This window comes from Talaromyces stipitatus, genomic scaffold (assembly GCF_000003125.1).
Source record: "Talaromyces stipitatus ATCC 10500 scf_1105507295549 genomic scaffold, whole genome shotgun sequence".
Lineage (NCBI taxonomy): Eukaryota > Fungi > Ascomycota > Eurotiomycetes > Eurotiales > Trichocomaceae > Talaromyces > Talaromyces stipitatus.
The window spans coordinates 911,859-939,728 of NW_002990117.1; the positions used below are offsets into that span (position 1 = coordinate 911,859).

At 45.8% G+C, this 27,870-nt stretch overlaps 10 protein-coding genes across 10 annotated transcripts; 7 read left to right on the plus strand and 3 right to left on the minus strand.

Annotated features, from left to right (window-relative positions):
* The first annotated feature begins 1,500 nt into the window (after positions 1-1,500).
* Positions 1,501-3,827, plus strand: TSTA_012000 (cytochrome P450 alkane hydroxylase, putative). The gene is made up of 2 exons (XM_002483280.1): positions 1,501-2,963; positions 3,029-3,827. Exons 1-2 carry the CDS (start codon positions 1,556-1,558, stop codon positions 3,187-3,189), a joined length of 1,569 nt encoding a protein of 522 aa, XP_002483325.1. The 5' UTR covers positions 1,501-1,555; the 3' UTR covers positions 3,190-3,827.
* On the minus strand, positions 3,051-4,783 carry TSTA_012010 (sulfonate biosynthesis enzyme, putative). The gene is made up of 6 exons (XM_002483281.1): positions 4,431-4,783; positions 4,336-4,373; positions 4,224-4,261; positions 4,084-4,163; positions 3,947-4,029; positions 3,051-3,893 (listed from the first exon to the last, which is right to left on the minus strand). Exons 1-6 carry the CDS (start codon positions 4,737-4,739, stop codon positions 3,395-3,397), a joined length of 1,047 nt encoding a protein of 348 aa, XP_002483326.1. The 5' UTR covers positions 4,740-4,783; the 3' UTR covers positions 3,051-3,394.
* Positions 4,784-5,632: 849 nt separating this feature from the next.
* TSTA_012020 (uncharacterized protein) lies at positions 5,633-6,188 on the minus strand (the record flags this gene model as incomplete). The annotated part of the gene is made up of 2 exons (XM_002483282.1): positions 5,633-5,986; positions 6,057-6,188. 2 exons carry the CDS (start codon positions 6,186-6,188, stop codon positions 5,633-5,635), a joined length of 486 nt encoding a protein of 161 aa, XP_002483327.1.
* Positions 6,189-9,329: 3,141 nt separating this feature from the next.
* On the plus strand, positions 9,330-9,847 carry TSTA_012030 (pyruvate dehydrogenase, putative; the record flags this gene model as incomplete). The annotated part of the gene is made up of 3 exons (XM_002483283.1): positions 9,330-9,378; positions 9,489-9,586; positions 9,686-9,847. 3 exons carry the CDS (start codon positions 9,330-9,332, stop codon positions 9,845-9,847), a joined length of 309 nt encoding a protein of 102 aa, XP_002483328.1.
* A 724-nt stretch (positions 9,848-10,571) lies between these two features.
* TSTA_012040 (sugar transporter, putative) lies at positions 10,572-12,633 on the minus strand (the record flags this gene model as incomplete). The annotated part of the gene is made up of 9 exons (XM_002483284.1): positions 10,572-10,742; positions 10,808-11,035; positions 11,100-11,251; positions 11,300-11,465; positions 11,523-11,779; positions 11,837-12,012; positions 12,080-12,183; positions 12,253-12,450; positions 12,505-12,633. 9 exons carry the CDS (start codon positions 12,631-12,633, stop codon positions 10,572-10,574), a joined length of 1,581 nt encoding a protein of 526 aa, XP_002483329.1.
* Positions 12,634-13,060: 427 nt separating this feature from the next.
* On the plus strand, positions 13,061-17,086 carry TSTA_012050 (sulfatase, putative; the record flags this gene model as incomplete). Its single annotated transcript, XM_002483285.1, has 14 exons — positions 13,061-13,126; positions 13,190-13,498; positions 13,559-13,725; positions 13,812-13,988; positions 14,061-14,372; positions 14,469-14,606; positions 14,662-14,878; positions 14,921-15,259; positions 15,464-15,649; positions 15,998-16,057; positions 16,157-16,300; positions 16,399-16,690; positions 16,754-16,859; positions 16,924-17,086. 14 exons carry the CDS (start codon positions 13,061-13,063, stop codon positions 17,084-17,086), a joined length of 2,676 nt encoding a protein of 891 aa, XP_002483330.1.
* Positions 17,087-17,274: 188 nt separating this feature from the next.
* On the plus strand, positions 17,275-19,144 carry TSTA_012060 (uncharacterized protein; the record flags this gene model as incomplete). The annotated part of the gene is made up of 2 exons (XM_002483286.1): positions 17,275-18,028; positions 18,433-19,144. 2 exons carry the CDS (start codon positions 17,275-17,277, stop codon positions 18,897-18,899), a joined length of 1,221 nt encoding a protein of 406 aa, XP_002483331.1. The 3' UTR covers positions 18,900-19,144.
* A 1,728-nt stretch (positions 19,145-20,872) lies between these two features.
* TSTA_012070 (uncharacterized protein) lies at positions 20,873-22,376 on the plus strand (the record flags this gene model as incomplete). The annotated part of the gene is made up of 3 exons (XM_002483287.1): positions 20,873-21,265; positions 21,327-21,861; positions 21,914-22,376. 3 exons carry the CDS (start codon positions 20,873-20,875, stop codon positions 22,348-22,350), a joined length of 1,365 nt encoding a protein of 454 aa, XP_002483332.1. The 3' UTR covers positions 22,351-22,376.
* An 822-nt stretch (positions 22,377-23,198) lies between these two features.
* On the plus strand, positions 23,199-25,219 carry TSTA_012080 (PWWP domain protein; the record flags this gene model as incomplete). The annotated part of the gene is made up of 5 exons (XM_002483288.1): positions 23,199-23,358; positions 23,417-23,846; positions 23,907-24,309; positions 24,362-24,551; positions 24,608-25,219. The coding sequence occupies 5 exons, from the start codon at positions 23,199-23,201 to the stop codon at positions 25,168-25,170; spliced, it is 1,746 nt and encodes a 581-aa protein (XP_002483333.1). The 3' UTR covers positions 25,171-25,219.
* Positions 25,220-25,788: 569 nt separating this feature from the next.
* On the plus strand, positions 25,789-27,811 carry TSTA_012090 (pre-mRNA splicing factor, putative; the record flags this gene model as incomplete). The annotated part of the gene is made up of 2 exons (XM_002483289.1): positions 25,789-25,864; positions 25,921-27,811. 2 exons carry the CDS (start codon positions 25,789-25,791, stop codon positions 27,438-27,440), a joined length of 1,596 nt encoding a protein of 531 aa, XP_002483334.1. The 3' UTR covers positions 27,441-27,811.
* Positions 27,812-27,870: the final 59 nt, after the last annotated feature.

Sequence of the window (27,870 nt, forward strand, 5' to 3'; positions counted from 1 at the left end):
GTTCTGTCGATATAGCCTAATGTATGCTTCTTTCTTGCTTACCATCTTCCTAAAACAAGTCAACCGGCGACGAGTCTCGGTCCTACAGGATATATCGCTTTGATATTACTTTTGTTATCCGCCTTCAACTGCATTTTATATTCCCGTTTTACTTCTATCTGATGTAAATAAGTTCTTGATGTGATTCAATGGTACATAGTAAATCATTTTAGTGAAATGACCTTGGATGCCAAATGGATAGATGTATCTTCAGGCCTGAACAGCAATGATCACGGAGTATATATCCCGAAACAGGTAAATGGCCATGTCTCAGTGGACGATCACAGACATACGCTACGATCCGAAATCCGTACTTAACTACCTCGATATAGTGAAGGAAAAACTAATATCACCAATCCCAACCCTGTCGTAGTTTCGGGTCATCCTGCTGTTTTGAGAAAATGAAGACCTTAGTTTAAGTTACAACCTAGTAACTACTCACTACGTAGAATTCATTCTAGATGCTCCGGACGATCTGGATTTGAACATGGGAGTCGGTAGGATTGCAGAACTTGATTCGGATAGCGGATGATTGTCAATCCGATCTTAGAACCTAACAATATGGACATGGTTTACACATTGTACTTTCAACATCCTCGCAAATATCATATCCATCTTGAAAAGCCAGGCAGCATAAATACGCCGTACGATACTGTACAGTACAGTAAATTAAGACATGAAACTCGGTTCTCGGCTATCGACTCTCGATTTCGGCAGTCGGTTTTCGGCACACCTGTAGATGGGCCCGTGTCTACTAAACCGTAACAAGACTAGTTGAGACGCATCCCCCGCAATTCTGTATGCACGGGCCACTGTCTATCCATGGTTTCATCCCTGAATCTACGTACTAAAATGTATTGGGAAGTTACACCAGATTCTTCTTAAACTTTAGTATTGACGATGGTGATAACGAGGGAAAATACTGTTGTTAGAAAGTTTGACATCGAAATCTAATGCACACTCATCTGCTTGAGGAATGTGACATGTGATGAGGAGTGAATCGCATCGGAACCTCGGCAGGACCCTTTTCGAGCATGGGTACTCCGTAGTGCGTCATTCAAGTGTGGCTTGCATGTCAGTTTCAAATCTCAACGGCTGAACAGATACATCCTTGCATCCTGCATACGTAGTTGTAGCTGCATTAACTACGGCATCAGGCATAACTATTCCTGTTGTACATAGTGGTACTATTGTCCTCCTATAAGATCTTTGAATATTAGGCGTTAGGGAAGGGTCGGGGGTCCAAGTCCGTGTATGGTTGTACCACTCCAACCTCTCTGGTTACGCTTTTTGTGGATGCCTATCACGTAGTCCATTAACTAGGGTCGATACGCACGTATGGACGGATTACGGGCCAACTTTTGGATCGACCTCCCATTGGGTTTCGCAGACGTAACACTGTGTGTTTCCTATATAAGTACTTGAATTTCTATCTTCTGAAGTTTCCAATTGTTTGATTACATCTGATACACAGCTATATATAAATTTTATTTTCTCTCAACACATTAAGAGGAAAATGACTATCCCACCCTGGCAACTCTTCCTCGGCTTCATCGCAACATCAATCGCATACTCAATCCTCTCCTCAATTTACAAAAACATCAAAAACCGGCGCAATGCCGCCGCACGAAGATGTCAACCCCCCAACAAAATCCCAACGGGGCTCCTCGGTATCAGTCGCTATAGAGAGATCATAAAATACGCCAGTGAATATAGGTCACTAGATTTAATGGAGAAAACTCATCACGAGGGCGGGAACACATTCGAGCAAGTTGTGCTGGGCACAAAGACAATCGTGACCATTGAGCCGGACAATATAAAAGCGCTTCTGGCAACGCAATTTAATGATTTCGGCCTCGGTCGGAGACGGAATGTCTTTAGCCCGTTTTTAGGGGATGGTATATTCACGCTTGATGATGCTGGATGGTCCCATTCACGAGCGATGTTGAGACCACAGTTTTCGAGGGATCAGGTTGCTGATGTGGGCATGTTGGGTGATCATGTTAATCAATTGATTTCCTTGATGCCGGGCGACGGCACACCCTTTGATATTCAGGAATACTTCTTCAGACTTACTCTTGATACTGCGACGGAATTCCTGTTTGGCGAGTCAACCAATTGTCTACTTGAGAATCAGAACGTCCAGAAGAAATCCGCGCTGTCATCCATCGGCGGCGAACAAGGATTTGCGTATGCTTTCAATCGGTCGCAGGATTATGTGGTGCAGAGAGCTCGAGCACAGGATTTGTACTGGCTTGTCACCTCTGCCGAGGATCGCAGGAATTGCAAGCTTGTGCATAACGTCGTTGACCACTACGTCGATACGGCTCTGGCTCGATACAACAGTGCCGGAGGTGATCAGGAGAAATTTATTGGCAGTCCAAATTCCGATCGATATGTTTTCCTCAACGCTATGGTTCGCGAGACGCAGGATCGACGAGCTCTTCGAGACCAGATGCTTAATATCCTCCTAGCTGGACGGGACACAACTGCAAGTTTATTGAGTTCGTCGTTTTATTATCTTGCTCGACACCCTCGTATATGGCAACGACTACGCGAAGAGATTCTTGCGAAATTCCCACCCACCGAATCCGCGGAATCAATCACAATCGCCCGTCTGCGAGAAGTGAAATATTTGAAATATTTCCTCAACGAAACTCTCCGTCTTCTTCCACCCGTACCCGTTAATGGCAGATTTGCGAAGCACGATACTACTATCCCCGTTGGCGGTGGTCCTGACGGGAAATCCCCCGTTTTTGTCCCCAAGGGAGTTGAAGTACTGTATCAGGTTACGCTTATGCATCGACGAAAGGATCTTTGGGGTGAGGATGCGGAAGAGTTCCGTCCTGAGCGATGGGAAGAGAATGGTCGACATGGATGGGAATATTTACCTTTTAATGGTGGACCAAGGATCTGCTTGGGTCGTGAGTTCCCCAGGTTTCTTCTCTATTTACTCTTTAAGTCGATTGTGTGCTAACTATGGATATAGAACAATACGCTTTGACAGAAGCAAGCTATGTCCTTGTGCGGCTCTTGCAACGATTTGATCATGTTGTTAATGAGCAGCCAGAGATTACGAGGCCGGCGATGAAGTTCTCCTTGACTGCGTCTCATGCGTATGGAGTCAAGGTTGGTCTGTATGCTGCATGATGACATGACCGTTGGGTTTCATAATATGGATTATTCAGATATGCTTACATAGGTGCATATAAGGTTTAATTAGGGGGCGTCAATGATATACTCTCAATCACATTCTTCTAGACATATTCAAGGCTGGGCCTCATAACAGTCCAATCAAGCCCAATTACCTAATTCAACTTACAAACGACCAATGTATGACCCGTTAAGTACCTTTTCAAACACCAGGCCGATACGAAACAATCTTGCCAAACGTATCCGCCATCCCCCAAATCCCCCTCCTCAAACACTCCAACTGCACAATCTGCGAATGATCCACAAACACATTAACATCAACCCCAAACTCCCTCACGTACCAATTATAAACTTTGGGATCCGCAGCCTCAAACATGACTCTTTCAGCAGGTAACTCCTTCATAATCTTACTCACAACATCGGTTCGCCATGATTTCACATTCTCGGTTATACCCTCGGATTCGATCATGAGTCGTTCGACGCCAGCGTCAAGGAATTTCTGGCCTAGGGTTATGAGTTTTCCGGGGTCGGAGGTACCGATTGCTTCTAGTTCGCCGGCGCCTGTGTCACCGCCGGCTCCGAATTGGATGCCTAATTCGGGTTTTGCGATTAGGTTGTGCGAGTGCACTTTGTCGACTAGACGGAGCCAGTCGTCGGCGGGGATGGAGAGGAAGCCGGATGAGAGTTCGATTACGTCGAAGCTGGGTCACTCGGTTAGAATAGTATTCATGATAGAAGGGGGAAAGAAACGAACCCAAGATCCTTGCATTTGAGGAGGTATTTGTCAAAGACGGATTCGATGTCGGCGTGAGTGAGGAGGTGTTCTGCCCATCCGCCCTGTTGTCAACTTAGTATGTTTGGGAACATGCGTTGAAGTAGTGGAGATCGTACAGTTGATACATATACACTATGCTCATGTGCTAATTCGATCAATTCCCGTAATGCCTTCTCTTCAAAGAGGGAGAATGAGCCTGTTCATGATGTTGTCAGTATCGGATCTTGTATATTATCAAGGATATTGACGTGCGTACCTCCCGCGAATTTGAGACCATCCACATGAGCTCCCATGCTAGATGTCGTTAGTATCGCTTATTGCCAACACACACTCCTGTCAAGGTTCGGACTGTTTGGATAAATACTCACGTCTCAAGTACATCGGCCAGATATCGTTTCCCCATAACCTATTCCTCAACCGTTAGCTATCTCTAATTCTTCAAAGGAGCTAAAAAGAGGCATACACTATAATAAGGTCCCCTGATTTCCGTCACACCCTTCATCCGCGGCTTTTTGGGACGAGGATTTGACCGCGCAAACCCAAATCCATTCTCTTTATCTTGGAGGAGGATTGTTGGGTTCTGTCTGGTCGATCCTGCTTGATTCTGAGTTGGGGTCGTTGTTGAGAATGGTCGTGCTGATTTAACTGCTGATAAACCTGGTCTCAAAGTCGGATACGACGACAACAGAGGGGGAATCCCTCTGAGTTGATGTCTGAGAAGCGCTTTTGGACCGATAGAACGGATGCAAAACATTTTGAAATTGTCGAACATCCACTTGATGGATATACACTAGAATGTTAATTGAATATGTGAGCGAAAATAAAATCAAAAATCACCTTTTTACTCTTCATATTCAGTAACACATCTGATTGACGTCAAAATGATGAATTAATCGATTGTTTTATTATACATGTCTGGGGGTATACATCTCCGGGGTTCCCCTCGCAATCATATCATATCCACAAGGTGCAGTCTATAGTGCATCGCCTAAACTGTGTTTTGTATTTACCTCAGTAACCTTCGTTAAGCGTCCTTCGTTCGATGTTGTTGCTGGTAGGGTACGAGATAAATGACGTCATATCACGTGCATCGTAGAACCCTAGTTAGTCATCTCGACGGCTACCAAACGTGTCCATATTTGCGTAGATATGATTCAATCCACTTACACTCATGCGAAAAACAATCTTCAAAAAGAACGAGAAAAAAGAGAGCTATACTCGATCACCCTCATCCAGCGGCAGCTAGTCGTATGTACGTATATAGGGGCATACCTCCGTTCTTCAGGCTGAACATTGCAAAGATTAGTATATCAGTATATCAAGCGTGTCCTAACATCCTCGTTGATTGAATGAGACATACCAAAACAACGTATCACTAGGGCTGATGCTAATGGCTGTCCGCTATGCTACGATATGAATCGTCGTACCGTAGTAGTGACCTGTCTATTCCACTCGTCCTCTGGGACTTGTTCCAGGTGGACAACGGAGATGAATGGGTGTAATGCTAGTTTGATGGGGAGGTCGATTTCATATGCCAGGTTCCCGACTTGTCGTTTGATTGGGAACGGTCCCCATTTGAAAGGAAATAGGCATGTTGAGCCTTCCGTCTTGTAACCATTGTGGCTAGGTTTCCTTGTTAAGCGGATATAGCTTGTATTTTGAGTTTCAATGTCTTGTCAGATTCGAGAGCGACTCCTCCGTACCTTCCGCTTTCACAGCTGGCTTCCTGGTAGGACAGTCAAAGTCCCAGTGTACACCTCCGCAGTGTCGGCAATCATGTAAGCGTTCACGTTCGCCTATACTCGGTTTCTTTGTGTCTGTCAGGTCTTTCTGTTCCTTTGCGCGTTCAGCTTTCGGTTTTGATGCGGAACGAGTCCTGGTTGACGAAGAGTATGTTGGTACGATTCGTTTTGTATGAAGCGGCCATACCGAGCTTGAGGCAGCATCGCTGCTCATGTTGAACAATCTCGCGGTGGCGGCCTCGGCCGCCTTTGTGACCTCTTTGTTGATATTGTTCACCTACACACGAATATCATAACATCATTTAGTGCTTCATCGTTGGCATTGTTCATAGACCCGGTAAACATACCTCGATTTGGGCCTCTGTTTCCTGCAATGGGCTATCAACTATGTGATATCCGCAATGAATTCCAAAGAACACTAACCAGGATTCGCTGTTGAATTTTCTGAAGTATCGATCCCCAATCAGATCACTATTCATATATAGGACGGATAGGGCGCTACTTACTATAATTTGTACCTGGAGGGCCCCTTGAAAGGGAAGTGTTCAGTATCGAAAACGGTAGATAACTGTGGGATCGATAGAATTATCTCGCGTTTGGCTTTAAGGATCTAACTACGTATTAGCCCATGTTGCATTGTATGACTTGGAATATGCATACTCTATTCATGTTCTTGTGGTCCTGGGCCATCAATGTTAGCTGATTTATTGCAAAGTTACTATAGGAGTCATAGAATTGCGTACTAGGACGGAACCCTAAAACCCACGAAACTTGTTAGCAAGGAAGACACATGTTATCGACCTTGCTTACCGGTTCGCATTGGTTCTGAGCAAGACCAATCCAACCATGCGTCAGGATATGAATCTAATCGTCCTACTGTGTCTCATAACGCACATTTTGCTATCGAGCTGTTAGTAAGATGTATCAGAAGATTAGAATAAGTCTTTAGCACTCTATCTGAGTTGGATCGTAATAGAAACAATCCTCCCCCATTTTGTGGCCTTGTCTATGGCACAATGCACACTATTTACTTTGACATCAAGACATTGCAGCCGGCGGCATTGTTATGTACTGTATGATCTATTTTTGGCGAAGCGAATATTGGCGATTTTCGTATGATCGGCATGGGTTGACTCGCTTGGGAGGCAAAATTCTTCTTAGACACAACGTTGATAATCTTGATTAGCCACCTCCGTAAAACATAGGAACATGTGTCTCCATGACACAAGAACAGCCAGTTTACCCATTTTTGAGAGCTGGGGAGAGGACAGGTATGTAAGAATGAGATGATACACTGAGTCGAGGAGGATATGCGCACTGCACTGTTTGAAGTTCTGTAAATGTGCTGTTATGTCAGCTATACTGTCCTCAATCCTGTGCTAAGAAGTAGTAGGATAGACTTATGTCTTGTGACTGCTAATATACCTATCGTTAGCGTTGTCTTCGGTAATAATACGAGCTATCTCTATATACCTTCTCAAGAGAGAAGCAGTTCGAAATGTTAGCTGAGAACACAGGTGTTTGGCTTGCTTGCTTACAATTTCCTTCTGTGGGTATGTCCTGAAGTTGAAGAGATGGAGTGCATACTGAAAGCCACTCGAAGACTCCTGGATTATCCAGATGACTTGTTCACACGATTCACGAGTCAATCTTTCCATAAGTTTTGGCTTAGAAAATGGACCTGCTCGACCAATTTCGAGAAGACTCTACATTGTAAATGTGAAGAGCCAAATCCATTAAAAGGAAGCAAGGCCGAGCTCGACGGTCAAAGTGAGCGCATGGGTGGAACGAAGGAATGATGCTATCACGCTTTCTTATTACTGGATATGGTGTCCGAATGAGTATGACAAGTATGGCTGTGGCCCAGATCCAAACAGCTACTGTGACTTTGCAGCTGATTATGGTCTCTTTATCTGGGATTATAAACGGCTAGGCCGCATTGGACTTGAAGATTTGCAATGATAAGTTCTTGGACCCGCGGTTATGGCCTTTAAGAGCCGTTAATACCTTCTTTCACCATTGCAACCTCATACCATATCATTAAGAGAAAGCATTTAAGTGAGATGTGTTCGAAGTAGAACAAAAACAGTTTATTCAGCTTGTAGAGATCTTAGAGAGAAGTAACCGAAGATGGCTGAGCCTTCCACAATCCACGAAAGATGAGATAGTACAGTGGCGCGAGGAGTTTGACTGGATTGCGGCCTCCGACTCCCCCTAGGTATTTTAAATCATGCTTAGGCTATGATAGAAATCATGGGAGAAACAATATGAGTTGTTTTCATTGCCAACGAGAGTGGGTTTGGGCTGTTTTTGTTAGCTTTGTGTTTGTCTACAGGTTCCAGGCATTAACAGATTCTTACATTTTCTTGCCTGTCTTCCAGCAGTTGCTATCCTTATTTTCCGTTCCTCGTCCTCGTCCTTGCCTTTTCCTTTTTATTTCTAATTCTTGATCATTGGCTCTCTCTTCCCTTTTGTTTGGTTTCTACTTCTTCCTTTCTTCATCGTACTAACCATCGCACTGATAACAAAACTGCAATAGAACCCGAATCTTCTTCCGTCCAAAACATCAATAGTAAACTATCCAGATTTTATAGCCAATGACTGTTGTACGCTCAATATCAATTAATGATTCGAGCCCCTCGGGTCATCTGTCTAAACACCAGATTCGTACTATCTAAGTGCAGAGAAAAAAGTGATAAGCGCTAAGTCTCCACAGGCTCTTTCTTTTTTCGCGTAATTCTCTCCATGAACTAAAAATGTTTCCGATATACATTGATTAATCGTACGACGTACATAACCATCATTAGTGCCTGTTAGAAAACGGCAAGGAACGAAAAAGTCACAAAATGTTTCTAAATAAGGGGTTACGGATGGTCACCGTTACAACATCCGGTTGAACGGACTAGAGGGTATTTTTGATGGCAGACTGTGGCGACTCTCCCTGGAGGTTCATTATTGTATGAGTCAAGATCGACCATTACTGTAATATCACCGCAAGGTGAAAAAGTAAAATGCGTAATTCGCTGTCGCCTGGGCGAACTAGAGGAACGACACACTGATATTCCAAACAAGGGACAATGCATACTCCAAATCCAAAACGAATATATACTCTTAGTCGGACATTCGTTTCACTTGGCCGTAGATTTATACCTAAACGGGCGTCAAAATACTAAGTTGTCACACTATTACGAGTATTATCCCCTAACAAGAGTAGTTATGTCCGGTTTATAATACAACATATCTACTCGAGCCTCCTCTGTTCAACAGCCCGAACCGTCTTCCAGCTGAAAATCGAGTAAACTTGGACCTTATATGCTCGAGGATGCGAGCGCTCTGCTCGTAGCGTCCAACCGCAATCCAGATAAATAGACACCATCTTAATTTGGCCCAAAAGTTCCGATCTTTGGGGATATGAAAATTCTGCTAGAGGCATTCTCGAAGTATATTGAATAGAAACCCAGTTCATTCCTAATCCAGTATCCAAAGCTCGCCTGAAGGTGCGAGAAGAAAGATTCCGAGGTGCGAGGTCGTGGTGTGTAAATACAAATTTCCCTGACTGTAAACAGCAATCCTGAGACTCGACAACCTTGTCTCGATTTACTGCTTGTATCGCTTTACGCATGCCCGTAAAACTAGTCCACAATCGAAGGAAACAAGCAATGTCCTCAGGTTTGGATTTGGCCGGAATTCCATAACGATCGTCTAGTCAGATTGACCTGCATTCGCTAGATACGCCAAAAACTCAGATGGCACATGGGAAGTAATACCTTTATCAATAGATTTGACCGGCCGTAACAAGGAGGAAGTCACTCTGCTCTATAGTGAGCATCCCAGGGAAGAGGGCGTTGCCAAAAACGGACGGGTGCTAAGAATGATGGTTCTCATGAGCTTTTGGCGATGCCCAGCGGAAATGTTCCCTGGAAATAGAGCAGGATTTAGACAATGATTCTATGGCCCTGCACCTCTGAAAACAAAGTACGATATTCGAACGCCACCGTTCCTAACCGCCGAGTCTGTTGTGGTCAGCATAAAAATCGAGCCGGATAAACCTTCATTCTTGATTATGGCGACGGATGGCATGTGGGACATGCTCTCCAGTCAACAGGCAGTTTCTCTTGTTGGTAAATCGCTAGAATAAGCACAAGAGACAGGTGAAAACAAGAAAAGACGTGAAATCGACCCAAAGCCAAATCTCACAACTTGTGATGATAACGAACCATTTGACTTTGAACACTTCTGGAAGTGTGTTAGTTGGAAATTCGTGGATAGAACAACGATCCAAGACGCCAACGCTGCTGCACATTTAGTCCGCAATTCCCTGGGAGGGAGCCATCATCAGTTGATAGCAGGTCGACTTGCCTTTGGCTCTCCTCAATCCTGGCGTCTGCACGACGATATGATTGTTCAAGTGATCGTTTTTAACACCCCAGGCATAAAAAGTTGCAAATGATTTAAAAATCGCATGGTGGGCGTTACATTTATTGCTGGATTCATATAGCGTCACTCAGCTGCTTCTTTTTTGATATAGATACTGTGCTCTTATCGTCGGAATATCTGGACAGTTTCAATATGTATACTTTCCTCTCCAATCTTAGATCACTCCAGGGCTTCCGCGGACTGATTTATAGCTTCATGCTTGTCAACCGACAACAACTAGTTGCTCAAAGCATCACTCATATAAAATGATTGACGTTAAGGTATGAACGTCGGACAATGAAGGCCAGACAAAACGTTTGTTCGATATTGCTCGGCAACTATACCTAGGTACATTTCCTTATAATAAGAGTTGTTTCTACGCTACCCCAAACTACCTAGGCAGCCAGGGGAAATGGACTCGTAGTATGGACCTATTTGTGCATATACTATACAGCAACGACCTCCTGGGCGTAATCGCCATTCTTCTCCACGACAATTTGTTTCTTGCTTTCAAGTTCCCCAACCCGGCCCTGAGTAGGGGTTTCGTGAATTTCGGCAGAACGAAAAGGGTTATAAGGAACTGCGAAGATAGCATCTATCTCTTCAAGTGCTAGGCCCTGTGCAGAGGGTTAGTATACCTTCTTTTCTATTTCGCACTTCATGGTAATGGAATAAAGCTCACCTTTGTCTCGGGTAAGAGGAAAACCGTAAACAGAAGTGCAAGTACTGAAATACTGCCAAACACCCATCCCACCTGAAAATGGATGTCGTTTATCATGTACGGAATGACAAAATTTGTGACGAATGCCCACACAACGTTCCACGCTGATCCGAGGGCTTGCGTCTTTTCACGGACAGCTGAATTGGGGATTTCTGCCCCGAGAAGATATGGAATGGAGGCACCGCCCATCTGGTAAGTCATTAGCGCATCTATCTTGCAAAAGTATACATGTTCCATGTAAAGCCTCATTTACGTTGTAAGAAATTGCATATAGCATAAAAGCAGCCACGATTGTGTTCTTCTCTGAATGAGTCTTTTGCTGCAGCTCCCCTATACCAGACAACAGATACATCCAAAAGGCTTGTATGGTGAAGGAAAACATAAGGCAGTATCGACAATCGACGACTTGTTTCAATTGTCAATTCCACAATTTCATTGAGCTAGGAAATGAACTGGGGTTATGGGCGTACCCGACTTTGTCCACCATGTACATCACTGGGACAATGCAAATGAAAGTAAGGCAACTGGTAATTATGGGATAAGTGAAGGCATTCTGAGCATAACCATTCGTCTTGTAGAAGACTGTTTGGTAGGTCGAAACGAATGCTTGACCAGTGGTCTGATAACTCCTTGGTCAGACCAGCAATGACTTTTAGTAGTAACGGTCGATACTCACTTGTTGGGAAAAGTAGTAGACCATGACAATCATTGTTCGGTACAAATCGTTTCCTCGGACAAGGTCAAACCACGGAGATTTGTGCACATGCTGTCGGAGGGCTTCCTGGATGGCCTGGATCTCAGCTGCGCACAATCCATTGGCCGCATAGGCTTTGCTTCGGAGACGGCAGAGGGCGGTAATAGCATCTTCATTACGATCTTTGGAAATCAGCCAACGGGGAGAGCTCGGAATGAAAAGGGTGAAGAGAATTATTACTGCAATTTTTGTCAATGAGCGTAAGAAGTAAAGTAGGCCTGGGGGCCACAACTCACAAACGGGAAAGATGAACTGGATACCCGTAATTGTTTTCCAACCCAGACCATCAGTTCTCGTGGCAAATGCCTTGTTGATACCACTGGCTAGGATTGATCCAGCGCTGAGAAATAGTTGTAGAGAGACGACGACAGCACCGCGAAAATGACTTGGGACAATCTCGGATTGATATGTGCTAAATTTTGACTTGTCAGACGCCCTTGAATGGTACAACAAAAATTATTTGAAGAAGTTGCACTAACGTTATATCGACCTCGACGAGCCCAACCGAAATGTAGACAATGATACGACCTACAATGAATTGCGCCAGTCGCCCAGTTCCGGCACCAGTATCGGCAGCAGTGATCTCGACTTGAGAAGAATGAATATCAGCTACTAAAGAAAACATAATTCTGAAGGTAAAGCATTAACTTACTGATAACACCCATAACCGAGACAATTGAGAGACCAAAAAACACGATGCGATGCCGAATCTCTCAATGGCTGGACCGGCCGACAAGCATCCGATAAACTTGCCGATGAAGGCGAGAGAGCTGAGAAGTGAAGTATGCAGGGAGTCAATAGCATACGTCTTGGTTTTGGGGTGATATTGTCCAAACTGTCTCACAAAGCCCTATGTAGAATATTAACAGTCCGTTAGTAGATTAGATGAAGTTCATGGACTTACAGGGTTGGCCAGAATACCACCAAAGCTAGAAGTGTCATACCCAAAGAGCATGTCTCCCACTAGGAGGCAGAAACAGGAAAATAGGAGCATAGGGCTCATCATAGACCCGAAGTTGCGTGAATTTGCCATTGTCTCTGATATGCGCTTGGGCAGTTCTTTTTGTATGGGACGATTGCAGTGCATGCTTCAAATTTGTATTTCGAATGCTTGAGTTGACCAGGCCAGGGGTCTGACTGGGAAAGCCTCTGCATATATAAATATCGGGGCCAGGTAAGTATTCCGAGAGTGGGAATTCAACCATAGATTCGTTAGTTCCTCGCTCGGAGTCGCTCCGTTCCGAACGAGATGATTCTATCCGAGCGAGGCTCTAACTATCTTACATCTCTTCCATTTGGGGTGGAGATGCCAATTTTTAAACAGATAAATTTTGCGAATAAAAGTCAATGGACATCCCTCGCCTTAGAGGTTTGTAGAGGCTTCTAATTTCATAACTTTGAAAGCAAAGTAGGCCGCGCTTCTCTCGATATCCTCCATACCAGAACACATCACTTCCAACATGCTCGACACTGGAAATGAGACGCTCAAGCGCCCTAGCTTTTTATTTATCCTTGCTGATGACCTCGTACGTTGTCTTCCTTTTTGTTCATAGGTAAGAACAGTCGAGGACAAAACTCACGATATCCAGGGCTTCTCTGACATAGGCTGTTACGGCGCCGAAATACAAACACCCAATATCGATGCTTTAGCTGCAGAAGGTATCCGCATGCTCAATCATCACACCGCCGCAGCTTGCTCACCTACTCGTGCAATGCTTTTGAGTGGAACTGACGCGCATCTCGGTGGACTGGGAGTTCTGATAGAATACAAGCGTAGCGAACAAGGGGCCAAGCGCTGGTCAGGGAAAGCGGGATATGAGGGCTATTTAAACAATGACGTGGTTACGTTGCCTGAGGTACTTGAGGATAATGGATATTATACCGTCATGTCTGGAAAGGTGATCCTTTTTGTCTTTGGCTAAAACCATTGAAATATCTGCGGGCTGACCGGGTATCAGTGGCATTTAGGGTTGCGTACCAGTCAGGGACCATGGAGACGAGGGTTCCAGGATGCATTTGCCATGCTTCCTGGTTGCTGTAACCATTATGGTTGGGAACCTGTACAGGAACGATTTCCAGTCGGTGGTCGACCGATCCATGCGGAGATGGGAAAGAAAGTTGAAATGTGAGTTGTATTCCCTGAAACTTGCACGAAAGGTATGAGAGCTCTAGTCAGATTGGCTAACCAATGGCGACTTTTTCTGTCTGTAGAAAGACGAATAAAACAGAAGACCCAGACGGCTTCTACTCAACTAAGTATTACACTGATCGGTTGATTCAATACTTCGAAGATCGATCTGAGAGCGATAAGTCGAAACCCTTTTTTGCATTCTTACCGTATACTGCTCCTCATTGGCCATTGCAATGCTCCAAGGCTCAACGTGATAAGTATATCTCCTCTCCTTTTACTCTTTCTGCACCAATATACCTCCTTTCAGCCAGCTGATATCCACGGTCCAGATACAAGGGAACGTACGACGATGGCCCATACGCCTTGCGAGAACGCCGTCTAAAGAATCTGGTCGAACTCGGTATCATTGACAAATCTGTTGTCGCCCATCAGGTCGAAACGACCACACAAGGTGTTGGGGAATGGGACGAGCTGAAACCAGAAGAGAAAAAATTGTCAAGCAGAGCGATGGAGGTATATGCTGGCATGGTGGACTCAATCGATGTTAACACCGGCAAAGTGATAAATTACCTGAAAACGACTGGAGAGTATGACAACACCTTTATCGTATTCGTGAGTGATAATGGAGCAGAGGGGGCTGCGTAAGTAAATCTTCCGACCTGACTTTTGATCTCCGAGTCCTTGGAACTTAGGCTGATCCTAGAACTGAAGTTTGGAAGCTGTCCGTAAGTGGCCAGATCGATCTCTCGAGTTGATACTTCAGTAAAGCTTACTTTCGCCTTCATAGCGGTAATGGGTGATAACATCCAGCGTGCAATTCATCAATACTATGACAACTCGTACGACAATATTGGCTCCTGGAACTCGTTCACGTGGTCAGTAAGCTTCATACTGAAAACAATGAACACAAGCTAACAACTGATATTCCAGGTTTGGCCCGCTTTGGGCTCAAGCATCTACCGCTCCTTCGAGACTGTTCAAATGTTTCCCTTCCCAAGGCGGCATTCTTGTTCCATGTGTAGTCAAACCTCCTGCACACTCATTTCTCCCGTCTTTCCAACCGGGCTCGTTTAGCCGGTCTTTTACCACCGTGATGGACTTTGTTCCCACTTTTCTTGACCTGGCAGGCGTGTCTCTTCCTCCTACCGTAGAGAATAAAGATGCTAACACCGTGGGAATGATGTCCAAGTTTAGAGGGAAAGAAGTGCACGCTATCCGAGGCAAATCTTGGGTCTCATTTTTTGCCAAGGGACAGGCAGTAGAAAAAGATGACGAGATATGGGCTATCCACTCGTCTTCAGAACCTATCGGCTGGGAGCTCTTTGCAAGGGGTGCACTGAGAAAAGGAAACTGGAAGATTGTTCACATCTCGAAGGCCCACGGGGGTGCAGGGGAAGGTGACGAAGGTTGGGAATTATTCAATGTACTTAATGACCCCGGCGAGACCAACGACCTTGCTCGGGCCGAACCAGAGAAGCTGAAAGAATTGCTAGCATGCTGGGAGGAGTACGTAAAAGAGTGTGGTATTGTATGGGGGGGGAAGAGCTTTGGCACCGGGGTTAGGGATTGATGAGGCGCCGGAGTTGTGGGAAGATGAAGTCGAGTTACAACGGTTATGGATGGGTGCGAGATGGGGAGAATATCCGGTAGATTGTACCTAGGGATATCTAAAGGAGAGGCAATGAATGTTCCGAAAATGCTTCATTACTTTCAATATGCTCAAGCCATTTAGCTCCCAATATCGCCTCCGGGCAATGTTGCACCTAGATTGGTAGTTAACAGCACGTCTCGACCAATGCCATCGGATAGTATCCCAACCAAAACTCCAAAGAAAAAAGAGAGGAGAGGTTGGAACCTTGCGAATGTGGAGAAGCTTCAATATGCGGGGAATCTAGCATCATTTGTGAGGCAGGTCACTGTATATTGAATCTATGAAGACATCCTGATATTTCACAGTAAATAGATGTTTGGTATAATATTAAAATACGTACGGAGTAGTAGATACGAAATATTCGAGAGATAAAGACGTTATTTTGGTACGAGAACTCATATAAAATCACGCCATTTAGCCGTGAAATACGTTATGGATAGAACTTAACTTGGTATTTAAGTTAGTAGACGACCCCGACATGATTCCCTTCGCATCTATAGCTAAATCCGTTTCTGTCAGGTCTAGTATCTTGCATATATGATGGTCAGCTATGTCAGATACCGGAGCGTGCAATGCATCCTTCTACGAACTTGTAGTAATGACGCAGGAGACTAGAAAAAGAATCTGTCGCACCAGAACAGGGTGTCGGACGTGCAGACAGAGGCGGGTGAGTTGGTATACATGTACTAAGCTGTTGATCGGTTTCGTACTGCTATAAATTTGGACAAAATCCGTTTCTTAATCTTAACCCTTCTGACTGACATGCGATTCCAGGTAAAATGCGATGAGAAGAAGCCCACATGCACGCAATGCCGAAAGGGCAACAGGAGCTGCGATTGGCTGCATTCTGATGATAGGAGGATAACCTTCTCCAGAAGACCTAATGCTACTGCTTGTGATCTATGTCGAGAGAAGAAGGTATTGATGCCCCTTTCCATTCTCGAGCAACGAGCTGACCGTAATCAATCATAGCTTAAATGTGTAGGGGATGTACTTGATACATGCAATAAGTGCAGGGACATGGGGGCGGAATGTACGAGGTCTATACGGCGTGCTCTGCCTGGATCTCCATCGAGTGCTCCAGCTGCTTGTTCTCCCGTGATCATGCTGCTTTCCAATTCTTGCAAATCGGCGAGCTGGGCATGGTACAGGACAGCTCTCCGCCATTATCCAACTCGAGTAGTGAGACACTCCATGAGACGCTACTCCTTGAGGATGTAACACAGTTCGAACAGACACCAAAGGGACAGCTGCCGACAGGTCAAGAGCTGTCAGATTTGATTCGGCTTTATTTTTCGTCGGTCCATCGTGAGTCTCCTAGAATGGTACTATCTGATTGGACTTACTGGATTGTTCATCTGATATTCTCAGATTTCGGATTCCTCGCATTTGTGCATGAACTTCATTTCACTCGTCTCCTCGAACAGGGCAAGGCACCCCGTGAATTAACTCTTATGATGATTGCCAGTGCAGTGCGGTAAGTCAAATCCTTTGTTAAGCCCTAACTCGGCGTTGAACAATTGCTCAACGCAGGTCTTTAGGTTCGCCGCCAGGCCAACTCCAGAGAATCTGGCGAGAGCAGATGCGTGGGCTGACGCGGCGATCGAATCCCTTCTTCCGCGGATCTATCGAGGGCTCGGGGCTATTCAGCTCATGGTAGGTAGGACCCTGCATCTTAAGGGAGGTGCTCCCCTGCCGTATTGAGAAACGAAATCCTGATACCACCAAACAGACCCTCTTACTAGCTCAGCTATATGATAGATGTCGCGGCACGTTCACGTCCGCCTGGCTAATAAGTTCGAATTGCACGAGGTGAGCAGTCAGAATACAACATCACCATTCATCCAATGTCCGCTCGTTGGTACAGCGCAGTCTAAAAGAATGTACGCAGAATGATGCAGATGATGTCTCTACAAACTTTTGATCGTACGTATTCATCAAACTTGACCTCTAATCTACGACTCTCGCCTCTTCTTTCTCGCGAAACCCTCCGCCGTCTTGCGTGGAGCACTTTTTACAATGACACTATTATCGACGGTGGTCGGTACGGCTTCCATACTATTGACGAAAAGGCATATAGTATTCAACTCGCTTGTGACGAGGCTAGCTTTCTTCGCAACGAGAACGTCGTGACGGGACCGCTTCGCTGCAATGCCTCTGTTTCAGCTAATGCTGATTCTTCTAATAAATCCGAGGAACAATTACTCGACATATCAGACTATCTTCTCCGAACAGCAGCCGCGCGGCGCCGTGCTTTGCATTTCGCCTTTCGTGCCTCGCACGCAGAACAGACAAGCGAAGAATTGACGACCGAACTAGCTACCATCGAGCATGACATGGAAGAGGTTATCAACGCACTACCAAAGGAATTCCATTTCAATTCCAGTAACATGTTGCTCCATCGACATCGACTCATCACTTTTATTCTTTTACATGTTATACGGCATAACCTTTTCATCATCACCGGCCGGGCAGCGCTACATATCTATAGCCAAGACAACTCAACCAAAGCCGATCTTATATCTCAAATCAGGAGGAATAGGATCTCTCATGCTCTACCCACTGCTCGCATTGTCGCCGAAGGTCTCAGGGCGGGTATCTACTTTGATCCTGATGTTGCTGTAGACGCTTATGTTGCTCTAGAGAGTCAGACCTTCTCATTCAAATTAGTAAAGGCAAAGACTGATGAGAATAATAGTCCTTCTATTCGAAACCCACCGCTTGTCGGAAATAGATCCATCCATGAACCCCAAAGCGCCTGAATTCATGAAAGCGATCCCTCATCTTTTTTCTGTCATTCGAAACATTGCAAAGCGATCTGAAATCGCCAGAAACCTAGTGCGTTAAAATTCTATAGATCATCACAAAGGCCCTGCTGACAGCAAGATCAAAGCATATTGAAGCAGTCCACCGGATTCTACGATGTGACTTGGGACATATCCTCAACGAAACTGATCTCGTCGCATTCCGAAGGTTTCTCCCCTTTTTTACCCTTGAACCCTATAACTGACAAAACAACTGATTTGGTCCCAGCGAATTGAGCATAACAGGCCAAGACCCCGCCGAATATGACTTTCGCGACTTTCGATGGGCAAAACTTGAACGACTCCGTCGGTGCACAACCACTTCTACTAATACTAGGCCATCATCAATCAAAACATCCTTCTCAGATGAATCTCTACTCGAATACATGACAGATTCAGACACCGTACTGCCATCTTTACCTCCCCTCGATGCGAGTGATGTCTACAAAACACATCCACAAGCGGCGTCTGTATCTTATCCAGTCAGTTTAGGTTCTATTCCTACATCCAGCGCCAAAGGACATGCTTTACCCATCGGCCAGGGCAGCGACGACTATAATCTAAATCAACCCCCTATACCGCCGTGGTACGGATCTGCTGCTGAAGCTGGTGATGGATTATATTCATTGGATTGGTCGTGGTTCTTGGATGAGCTAGGGTTGGAGTATCAGTCTGGGGATTCTGGGATGTCTTTGGGGTTGCTTCCAGTCTAGTTCAGTACAACTCGAAAGGAGATGAATAAATAACTATGTTTCAAGCACAATCATTATTATCCTTTCGATTTTCTGCCGGACATGAGCGTACAGAGCGAGCACTAGGTATGGAAATGGAACAACCCCTTGATGATAGCGTACGGAGTAGATATCCCAGGTACACAATAACCAATACCAACCTTGAGAATCTGGGACATCTCTAGTACTATTCGTAATGATCAAAAAATGCATTTTGGGCGTTGTCTATGCTAGACTCCTCTGGGGACTGTATTTCAATGTTGGAACTCTTGCCGTGGGAGATTTCGATATTTCCTGACGTGGATCTTCTGCCGCACTTTATCAAAATCTGATAACTTCGTGACACCAAAGCATAGCAGACAGTACATGTCATGCCCTGACTATGCCAGTAAATACATACGTACGGAGTACTAAAAATCCAAAGAAAAAAGTCAATGGATTCGGAGATTCGGGGACAGAACTCAGAATTATGGAGAAAAAAGGCACGATAAGGTTAACGGCGTCAAAGGAATCTGGTACCAGGTACTTAATTGATCGGATCAGATAGCGGCGAGTGCCGCTGTAGCCTGTGAGAAATACCACATACGTAGTCATCAATATACAGACTGGGTAAGCGCTTGATGATGGCGCACGGAGTTGATATCTAGACCTCCGGAGATTAGTGAATCCGAAGCAGAGATCTCGAAGAACCAGAACTTCCGAGGCCGAAACAGCTTTTTTTGCAAGGAATAAGACAATCCGATCCGAGTTATGAACTTTTGCCAAGCGTGTGTTTGATCAACATTGGCGATGATGACTGGCTTGTCATCTATTGGCCGTGGAAATAAGAGACGCTCGGCCAACTGGTGATTTGCAGGTTTGTTCCGCTGCTTCCGAAGTGTACCTACTATGGTAGTCTCCATACTCCATACTACGGAGTACGCGTGGTCGTGTGCGAATATCGAGTCCACCCTCTCCACCTTTTCTTTGTAGTTGTAGCTTGATAAATGGTTCGTCCGTACTTATAAAGGAAATAATCCGGGAATTTTCGATGATATAACAAGGTCCTTGAACCTCTTTGATGGTGCTCTGTGTCCAATGGCGAAACAGTGGTTCTTGGAGGCCGGCCCAGTTTCAACTACCTACGTACATAGCTGATCTTATCTCCGCGACTTGTTGTCTGGTCGACTAATTCAACCGGTTTAACTTGGTATGTGCCAAGCTTAGTCGTAGCTCGGTGCATCTACTCGAAGGAGCATTCCGACTGAATTTTCTTCATCTCGGCGAATCACCAGACTCAATCCCAAACCAGACGGCGGAGACGCAGACTGTAATCTTGAATATGTCTCTGGCCAAGAAATTGTACATGTGCCCCATTGCCCAAATCGGTATCGAGTCACGGCCGTCCAGAGGTGAGCATAAGACGCTTCTCAGAAACGAGCCAATAGCATCTTTTTCATGGAATATACCATTTATCCAATGTTCCAACTTTCAAGCTTGGCAGCCTCCCAATAATACTTCGTAGGACCCTGTTATCTCGTTGACTAAGCTGTCCTGCTGCTGACTCGCCATTACGCAACTCCCTGCTTCGATCTCCAGCATGAAAACGAGGGCATTCAAGCCATTCACGGCACCATCCCTACTGGCAGCCGAACCAAGCTTCTAAGTTCTTGGTTTTATGCATAGGACTATGCTCCTTTTCCGTCTCTGGGTAGTCTTGTGCGGATCGCTGATGTGATAGTGCTTACCATAAGCTGCTCGTCCCATAAGTATGTCGTAACAGCGCGAGTTTCCCAATGAAACGGTCAAACTCGCTCCACGTCTGGGTAATAAGCCAGAAGACTGAGATCTGTGGATCACTCTTCTTTTCCTCTTGTCCTTCATTCCCATCCCCTTCCGACTTCGTGTCAACACCTCTATTGTGGCAAAAGGGGTAGATCGATGCGCCATTGATTCTCTACCGGGCTTTTGTTATCATGGGTGTTGGAGCTGTGCTTGAACCTTTGACGGTCATCGTTCTCCTCTTTGGAGGGACATGGATAAATCGTCGAAAAGAAAACTCATATCATTCATCTAGAAGTGCTTCCCAGTATAGACTGTCCTCTGGGTCGTCATCCGACTCAGATGTTGACGAGGAGACTGGACTCCAATCTACTACGGACAAAGATGCATATGCAGAATCAAGGCCGTTGTCGCCCTCATTACTTCACCACGAGGCTAAATGGAGGACACGAACTATCGCGCTTGGACCATACAAATTCAAGGCACACTCGCCCAACACAGCGATATTCCGTAATCGAACCTTGAGTCGTCTGCTATGTCGACTTCCATTCTTGGTGGAATGCTGGTACTGGGCTTTGGTGTACTGGGTAAGCAACCATCTAAGAATACCGAAGCGTTGAAATGAAGCTGATCGATCTGCGTCAACAGACATATCAGCTTGGCCGCGCTTTCACCGCCATGACGCTCAAAGATGACACTGTCGACATCGCAAGGACGCACGCCTTACAACTTGTTCAAATCGAGAAAGCGCTGGGGATATTTGTCGAGACCGATATTCAGAAATTCTTCTTGGCAAGGCCGATGCTGATGAACGTGACGAACTGGGTCTATTCGTTCATCCATATCCCCGGTACGATTGCCTTTCTGGTATGGTTGTACTACTATACCACCACGCGAAACTCGCTGGATGATCCGAGGTACAGCCCTCTCGACCATAGGATCAATGGATCACCGGGAGGTCCTCCTTTATACGCTGCTCGTCGACGCACCCTGGCTGTCTGCAATCTTGCTGCTTTCGTCGTCTTCACGTTATGGCCATGCATGCCTCCTCGCCTATTAAGCGACGAACATGTAGCCGGTAGCGTCGGTGATTTGGCAAGGAGTTATGGCTTCGTTGATACCGTTCACGGTGAAAAGGGCGCAGGCAGTGTTTGGACTGAGAATCGATTCTGCAATCAATACGGTAAGACATCGCAGGAAAATCATTTTCAGGGCTACAACTAACCAGGATATAGCCGCAATGCCCTCCCTGCATTTTGGGTATTCATTAATGATCGGATTGTCCATCATGACAATCCCCCTATCACCTCAACACCGACAATCGACATCAATTCGATTGCCCCTTGTCTCCAATCGCATCAACTTGCGATTTGGTTTGCCGTCCTGGCGCCGCGCGCTTTGTGTTGCTCTGGGTGTCGCATATCCACTAACCATCCTCGCTGCCATCATCGCAACAGCTAATCACTTTATTCTGGATGCTGTGGCCGGTACTCTTGTCTGCTTCTTTGGATGGTGGGCAAACTCGATCTTGTTGAACCTGCTCCCTCTTGAGGACTATTTTCTATGGGCGCTGCGTATGCATAAGCCGGAGCGACAGGTCATGGACGTCTATGAGGATACAGACGAGCAAGATGAACCCAAGGTCCTGGCACATGCCTCTCTCCTGTCCTAATCAATTTTTTCTTGCCCTAGGTTGAACCTGGACTGGAATAGAGTCATTATGATGGCTCTGTAATACTTCTCTTCTCAATCCCCTATTGTTCCATATTTTCAAACTGTGAATATATTGTTGACAGGCATTGAGCAGTGTTTGATTAATGAATAAACGAATACAATGAATTTGTTGAAGAAAGAAACAAGATGTAGAATCGCGCGGCGCCTTCCTTATGTTGGTTGGTGCCTGAATACTCAGTCACCCCTTCCCTTTTTGTAGCATTATGAATCATCTTTTCTTTTTTTTTTGTCAGCCTCTCTCTTCTTCTATCTGTTCTTGATGGTTTCACATTAGTAGCACAAATATACGAAAACAAATGCATGCTACTTTTGATTCCAGCACTCCTTCGTCCTGATTATCAAACTACAATATCTGACAGCCTTTGGAGTCAAAGCGTTGGTCAATATTGGAGGTTTAGCTCTGATAGGATCTTGCTCGCTTGCTGCGAGAAAACCTCCAAACATATTGAGGGGTATTTATTGGTTGTACCAACACGACAGTTTATTGTCCAGTGCGAATACCTCAATTGATACACAGTAGACCTATCAATGGGCTAGTATCCATAATAGCCACTGAGGTTGTTGTCTGCCTGTGCGGGTAAATCGTTTCAGTTCCTCCACACACGCGTTGCGCTTGCGGCTTCGACTCCCGCCACAGACCCATCTTGCGCGACCTTCCTCCGCCTAACCTCACTTCAGCAACAAAACACTACCATCTTCACAGACTTCCGTCCCCATCTCTCTATTCTTATCACAAAGTTACCATACATCCCGACTCTCAATTCGTGTCCCCGCCAATTGCGCATTATGTCTGAAGAGTCTCCAGCCACCCCTGCTGTCGCCGCCAATGCTGGAGATTCGCGCGTTGCGGCAGGTGAATCCAAGCCAGACTCGGCCACAGCCGAACAGGCACAGAAACAAGACGATGGCAAAACCACTGAAACCGAAGAGAAGGACAAGCCTGCAGGTATTTAACGCCTCGTAAGGGAAGCGAATGGTCGCGTAGCTAACATGCTTGATTACAGAGAAACAACCAGAAAACACAGAAGCAGCACCCGCTGCTGAGCCGACGGAAGTAAACGGCAAAGATGATGGAGAGCCAACGCTAGCAGAGGCTCCAGCCGTCAACGGCACCTCTACACCGAGACCATCCAGTGCGAAGCGCAAGTCTGTGGGTGGGCCGTCATCGTCGAAGAAGCTAAACAAGAAAAAGTCGCAACAACGTATCACACATCTGGATGCAGCACCCGGAGAATACTACCTTGCACGGCTGAAGAGTTTTCCTCCATGGCCAGCTATCATTTGTGATGAGGAGATGCTTCCATTAAGCTTACTCAACACTCGTCCAGTAACAACCAAGCAAGCCGATGGTACATACAAGGAAGCATATGCCGACGGGGGCAAGCGAGTCCATGACCGGACGTTCCCTATTATGTTTTTGGAGACAAACGAGTTGTAAGTGGCGAGAGCAGAATCTGTTATCTTTGAGACTGATGCTAACAAATCATGTGTTAGTGCGTGGATTCCTAATACCGATCTCACTCCCCTAGATCCAGCGCAATGTAAAGACGTCAGCGAAAAAGGAAAGGGAAAACAACTGATTGCTGCATACAAGGTTGCAGCTGAAGGCCATGATCTTCAGTACTTTAAGAACCTGCTCGCCGATCATCAGCGAGCAATTCAACAGGAGGCTGAAGAACGGGAGGCTGTCGCGGCAGAGAAAGCTGCTCTGAAAGCTCAGAAGGAAGCTGCCAAAGAAGCCAGAGAAGCCGCAAAGGAGGAAAAGAAGAAGAAGCGGAAAAGCGTTGCAGCTGAAACTGAGGATGTGGAGATGGCTGATGCAGACGAGGGTGAAAAGAAGCCCAAGAGCACAAAGAAGCGCAAGAAGGACGCTGGGAGTGACGCTGAAGACGAGAAAGTAAGCACCACCTTGGTTTCATTTGTCCAGACCCTAATTAACAGTCGTACAGCCTCCCAAAACTCCAAAGACGGCGACTAAGCTCAAACTAAGCACACCCAAAGACCCGAATGCTGAGAAGCCAAAAACGAGCAAGGCCAAGAAGCCTGTTGAGCAGCCTGTCGAAAAGGTGGAGGAACCTCCTAAAGAGAGAACTCCACAAATTGATCCCCAGGAGGCTAAGGCCAATAAACAGAAGAGAGGTATGCGCAGCAGAAATTTGAACTTTCAATTCAGTCAGCTAATTTGCGTATCATAGTTCTCTTCCTTCGCCATAAGCTACAAAAAGGCTTCTTGCAGCGCGACCAAGCGCCAAAAGAAGAAGAGATGGATCTAATGGCGAAATTCATGACCGAACTAGAGAATTACGGCGAGATTGAAGTGTCTATCATCCGTAAAACCAAGATTCAGAAAGTCTTGAAAGCCATTATCAAATTGCCATCGATTCCCAAGGAGGAGGAATACCACTTCAAACAGCGGTCCATGGATATTCTAACGGGATGGAAGAACCTTCTTGATTCGGATATTCCGACCCCTGCTCCCCCTGCTGATAAGGAGGCGAAACCAGAGTCGAATGGCGCGAATGCACTTCGTCACGAAGCCGCTTCAGCTGATGAGCCCAAAGCTGATGGTCCTGAGCCTAAGTTGATCGGAGCCGAACCTAGCGAAGCCGCTGACGATGTCGAGGACCAGTCTATGGCTGATGCTGCACCTGAAGAATCAAAGAACAAGCCGGAAGTTACTGAACAAACTGCTGGAAAAGAGACCGCAACTGAGACAGCTGGTGATGCCAAACAGGCCGCGGATGAAGCATCCGCATAATCTATTTTCTTGTAATGATGGTTTCTTCTGGCGGTGCGTGTTCTTCTCAACTTCTCTTGTCAATGGTTTTTGCAATTTATGATGGGTGTTTTTGCTTCAAATTGTGCTATGTTTGTCGCCTCAGAGTAGGATTCTCAAATTGTGTTTCTATGTTACTTGTTTCTAATGGAGATTTCCTGGTGCAGTCCCAGAAAAGCCATGCTTCTGAATCATTTTCCTATGACTTTCATTCTGGTTGGTCTCTGTATTAAAATATACGTGTTCGTGCTTGTTGTTCATTTTGATATTTTCATTATTGCGCTTCTAAGTTGTTGGTTGCGAATGGTTGAGAACAGCTGGGAAGAAGTAATAAGTTTAATTCATCTATCTTGTCACTAAAAGCTTCCATTCTGATAACTATCTTGCTGATGTTTTTATATCAATAATATTAATTACCGTAATACCAATACGTATCAAGCTAATGACGGCCTTAGCTCCGCCGCAATTTCGAGCTTCAAAAAAGTTGAACATCAAGAAAGCTCAGCGACATACGTCCTCTTTCCACGAGACCTTTCATTCTCACTACATAAGTCTCTTGTATTTGTCTTTCTACTATAACGGGTCTGATAAGCAGCCAAGATGATGCACCCATCGAGACAGGCGTATGTAGAGGAAGCCGAAGACACAGACATGGGCATCAGTCTCGCAGATCTACGTAAGTTCTCTCTATCCCCCTCCTTCACACTTGATCAATGACCTAAACGAACTCAGCCACCGACCGCGACTATGACCTCCCCTCCGCCGCCGCCGGAATCGCACCGGAACGCGCATCAGCACTCCTCTCACAATTCGAACGCAAACGCCGCGCAGCAGCCATCGTAGTCCCCACAGACGATACTCGCGTCCGTCTACGACTGCGCGAACTCGGTGAACCAATCACACTCTTTGGCGAAGGGCCCGGTGATCGTCGAGACCGGTTACGAGAGCTATTAACCACTTTACAAGAACGACAAGAAAGTGGTGAAGATGTTGACATGTTACGCGAAAGAGCACAGACGGCGACTCCTGCTGCCGCTGAAGAAGAGGAGGAAGGTGACCAACAGGAAGAATTTTATACAGAGGGATCACGGGAGTTACTCGATGCGAGGAAGAAGATTGCACTATACTCTTTACCGCGAGCCAAGTCGCGAGTTGCGTGGCAATTGGAACAGTCCAAGATACCATTACGAACACATATAAAACATCGCAAAGCCGTCAAGGAGAAATTACAAGGTTTTGATTTGTATGGGTCACAGATTGCGGCCGATAGACCTGTTAGTATTGCTCGATTTTCGCCCAATGGACAGACAGTTGCAACGGGGAATTGGGCGGGGGGTATCAAATTACTTAGCGTGCCGAATCTGGATGAGAAATTTAGTGTCAAGGGACATAGTGATCGTGTCAGTGGACTGTCGTGGTTTCCCGGCGCTACGTTATCGTCATCAAATGTGTCGGAATCTTCACTGAATTTCGCCTCTGGTGGAGGAGAAGGGAATGTTAATTTGTGGTCGTTGGATAAAAAGGAACCTTTAGCGACGTTGTCGGGACATACGGAACGGGTTTGTAGGGTGGAGTTTCACCCTTCAGGAAAATACGTGGCGTCTGCTTCGTATGATACGACCTGGAGATTATGGGATGTTGAGACCACGACGGAATTGTTATTGCAAGAAGGTCATTCGAAAGAAGTCTACTCGGTCGCGTTCAACTCTGACGGGTCGCTATTGGCTAGTGGTGGGTTGGACAGCTACGGCAGAATCTGGGATTTGCGGACTGGTCGAACGGTCATGGTTCTTCAGGGACATATTCGGGAAATCTACGGTATCGATTGGGGTGTTGATGGGTATCGTGTCTTGACCGGTTCGGGAGATGGATGGGTAAAATGCTGGGATTTGCGCAAAGTCGACTGCAGCGGTAATATCGGTGCACACAAGAGTGTCGTCTCAGATGTGCGGTGGTATAAAGGATGCGATTCCTCCCATTCATACCTCCCAACTACCACGACACAGAATGGGGATGGAGATGCAATGGACACCAGCGAAAACACATCGGCAGAACCACGAAAAGCGGGTACATTTTTTGTCAGCTCTGGGTTTGATCGCAATATCAACGTGTTTAGTGCAGATGACTGGTCGTTTGTGAAATCGTTGAGTGGTCATTCGGACAAAGTGTTGAGTGTGGATATTAGTCCTGATGCAAAGTGGATTGCGAGTTCGAGTCATGATCGGACGGTTAAGTTATGGGGGATTGAATAGATGCGATCAGTTTCTACTGTTGTATCTTGTCCTAGATCACTTCCTGACAGTCACCCAGCGACGAACTTAGCAAGGACATCACTGCGATTCATGCGCATGGGACCATGGGTATCCCTGCTCCCAGCTGGCTTCTCACTCACCTCAGCAGCTAACAATATGGAGTATCCATATACCATAACACCGCTTCCGAGAATCTAATCAGCCATCAGCCTAATACCGCAGGTCCAGAGATGAGAGTTGTACGTTCAACATCTTGGATCTTGATAGATTTTCTACCGACTAGTACCAAAGTGATTAGGCGGAAGCAGCATCAGGGACCAATCGGCGACCCGCACTGTGACGTAGGCTTAATTAGCTCCGATTTTGATAAATCTACCAAAATCAAACTTTGATCTTAAATTCAACTCAAGTCTGCTATTGTCTTCATCTA

Bases quoted from the DNA above. Each gene is read 5' to 3' on its own strand.
- TSTA_012010 (XM_002483281.1), bottom strand. From the start codon at position 4,739: ATGTTCGACAATTTCAAAATGTTTTGCATCCGTTCTATCGGTCCAAAA. The intron at 4,374-4,430 runs GTATGCCTCTTT...GTTGAGGAATAG, and splicing joins TCAGGGGACCTTATTATAGT to GTTATGGGGAAACGATATCT. The intron at 4,164-4,223 runs GTACGCACGTCA...CATCATGAACAG, and splicing joins TGGTCTCAAATTCGCGGGAG to GCTCATTCTCCCTCTTTGAA.
- TSTA_012000 (XM_002483280.1), top strand. From the start codon at position 1,556: ATGACTATCCCACCCTGGCAACTCTTCCTCGGCTTCATCGCAACATCA. The intron at 2,964-3,028 runs GTGAGTTCCCCA...CTATGGATATAG, and splicing joins ACCAAGGATCTGCTTGGGTC to AACAATACGCTTTGACAGAA.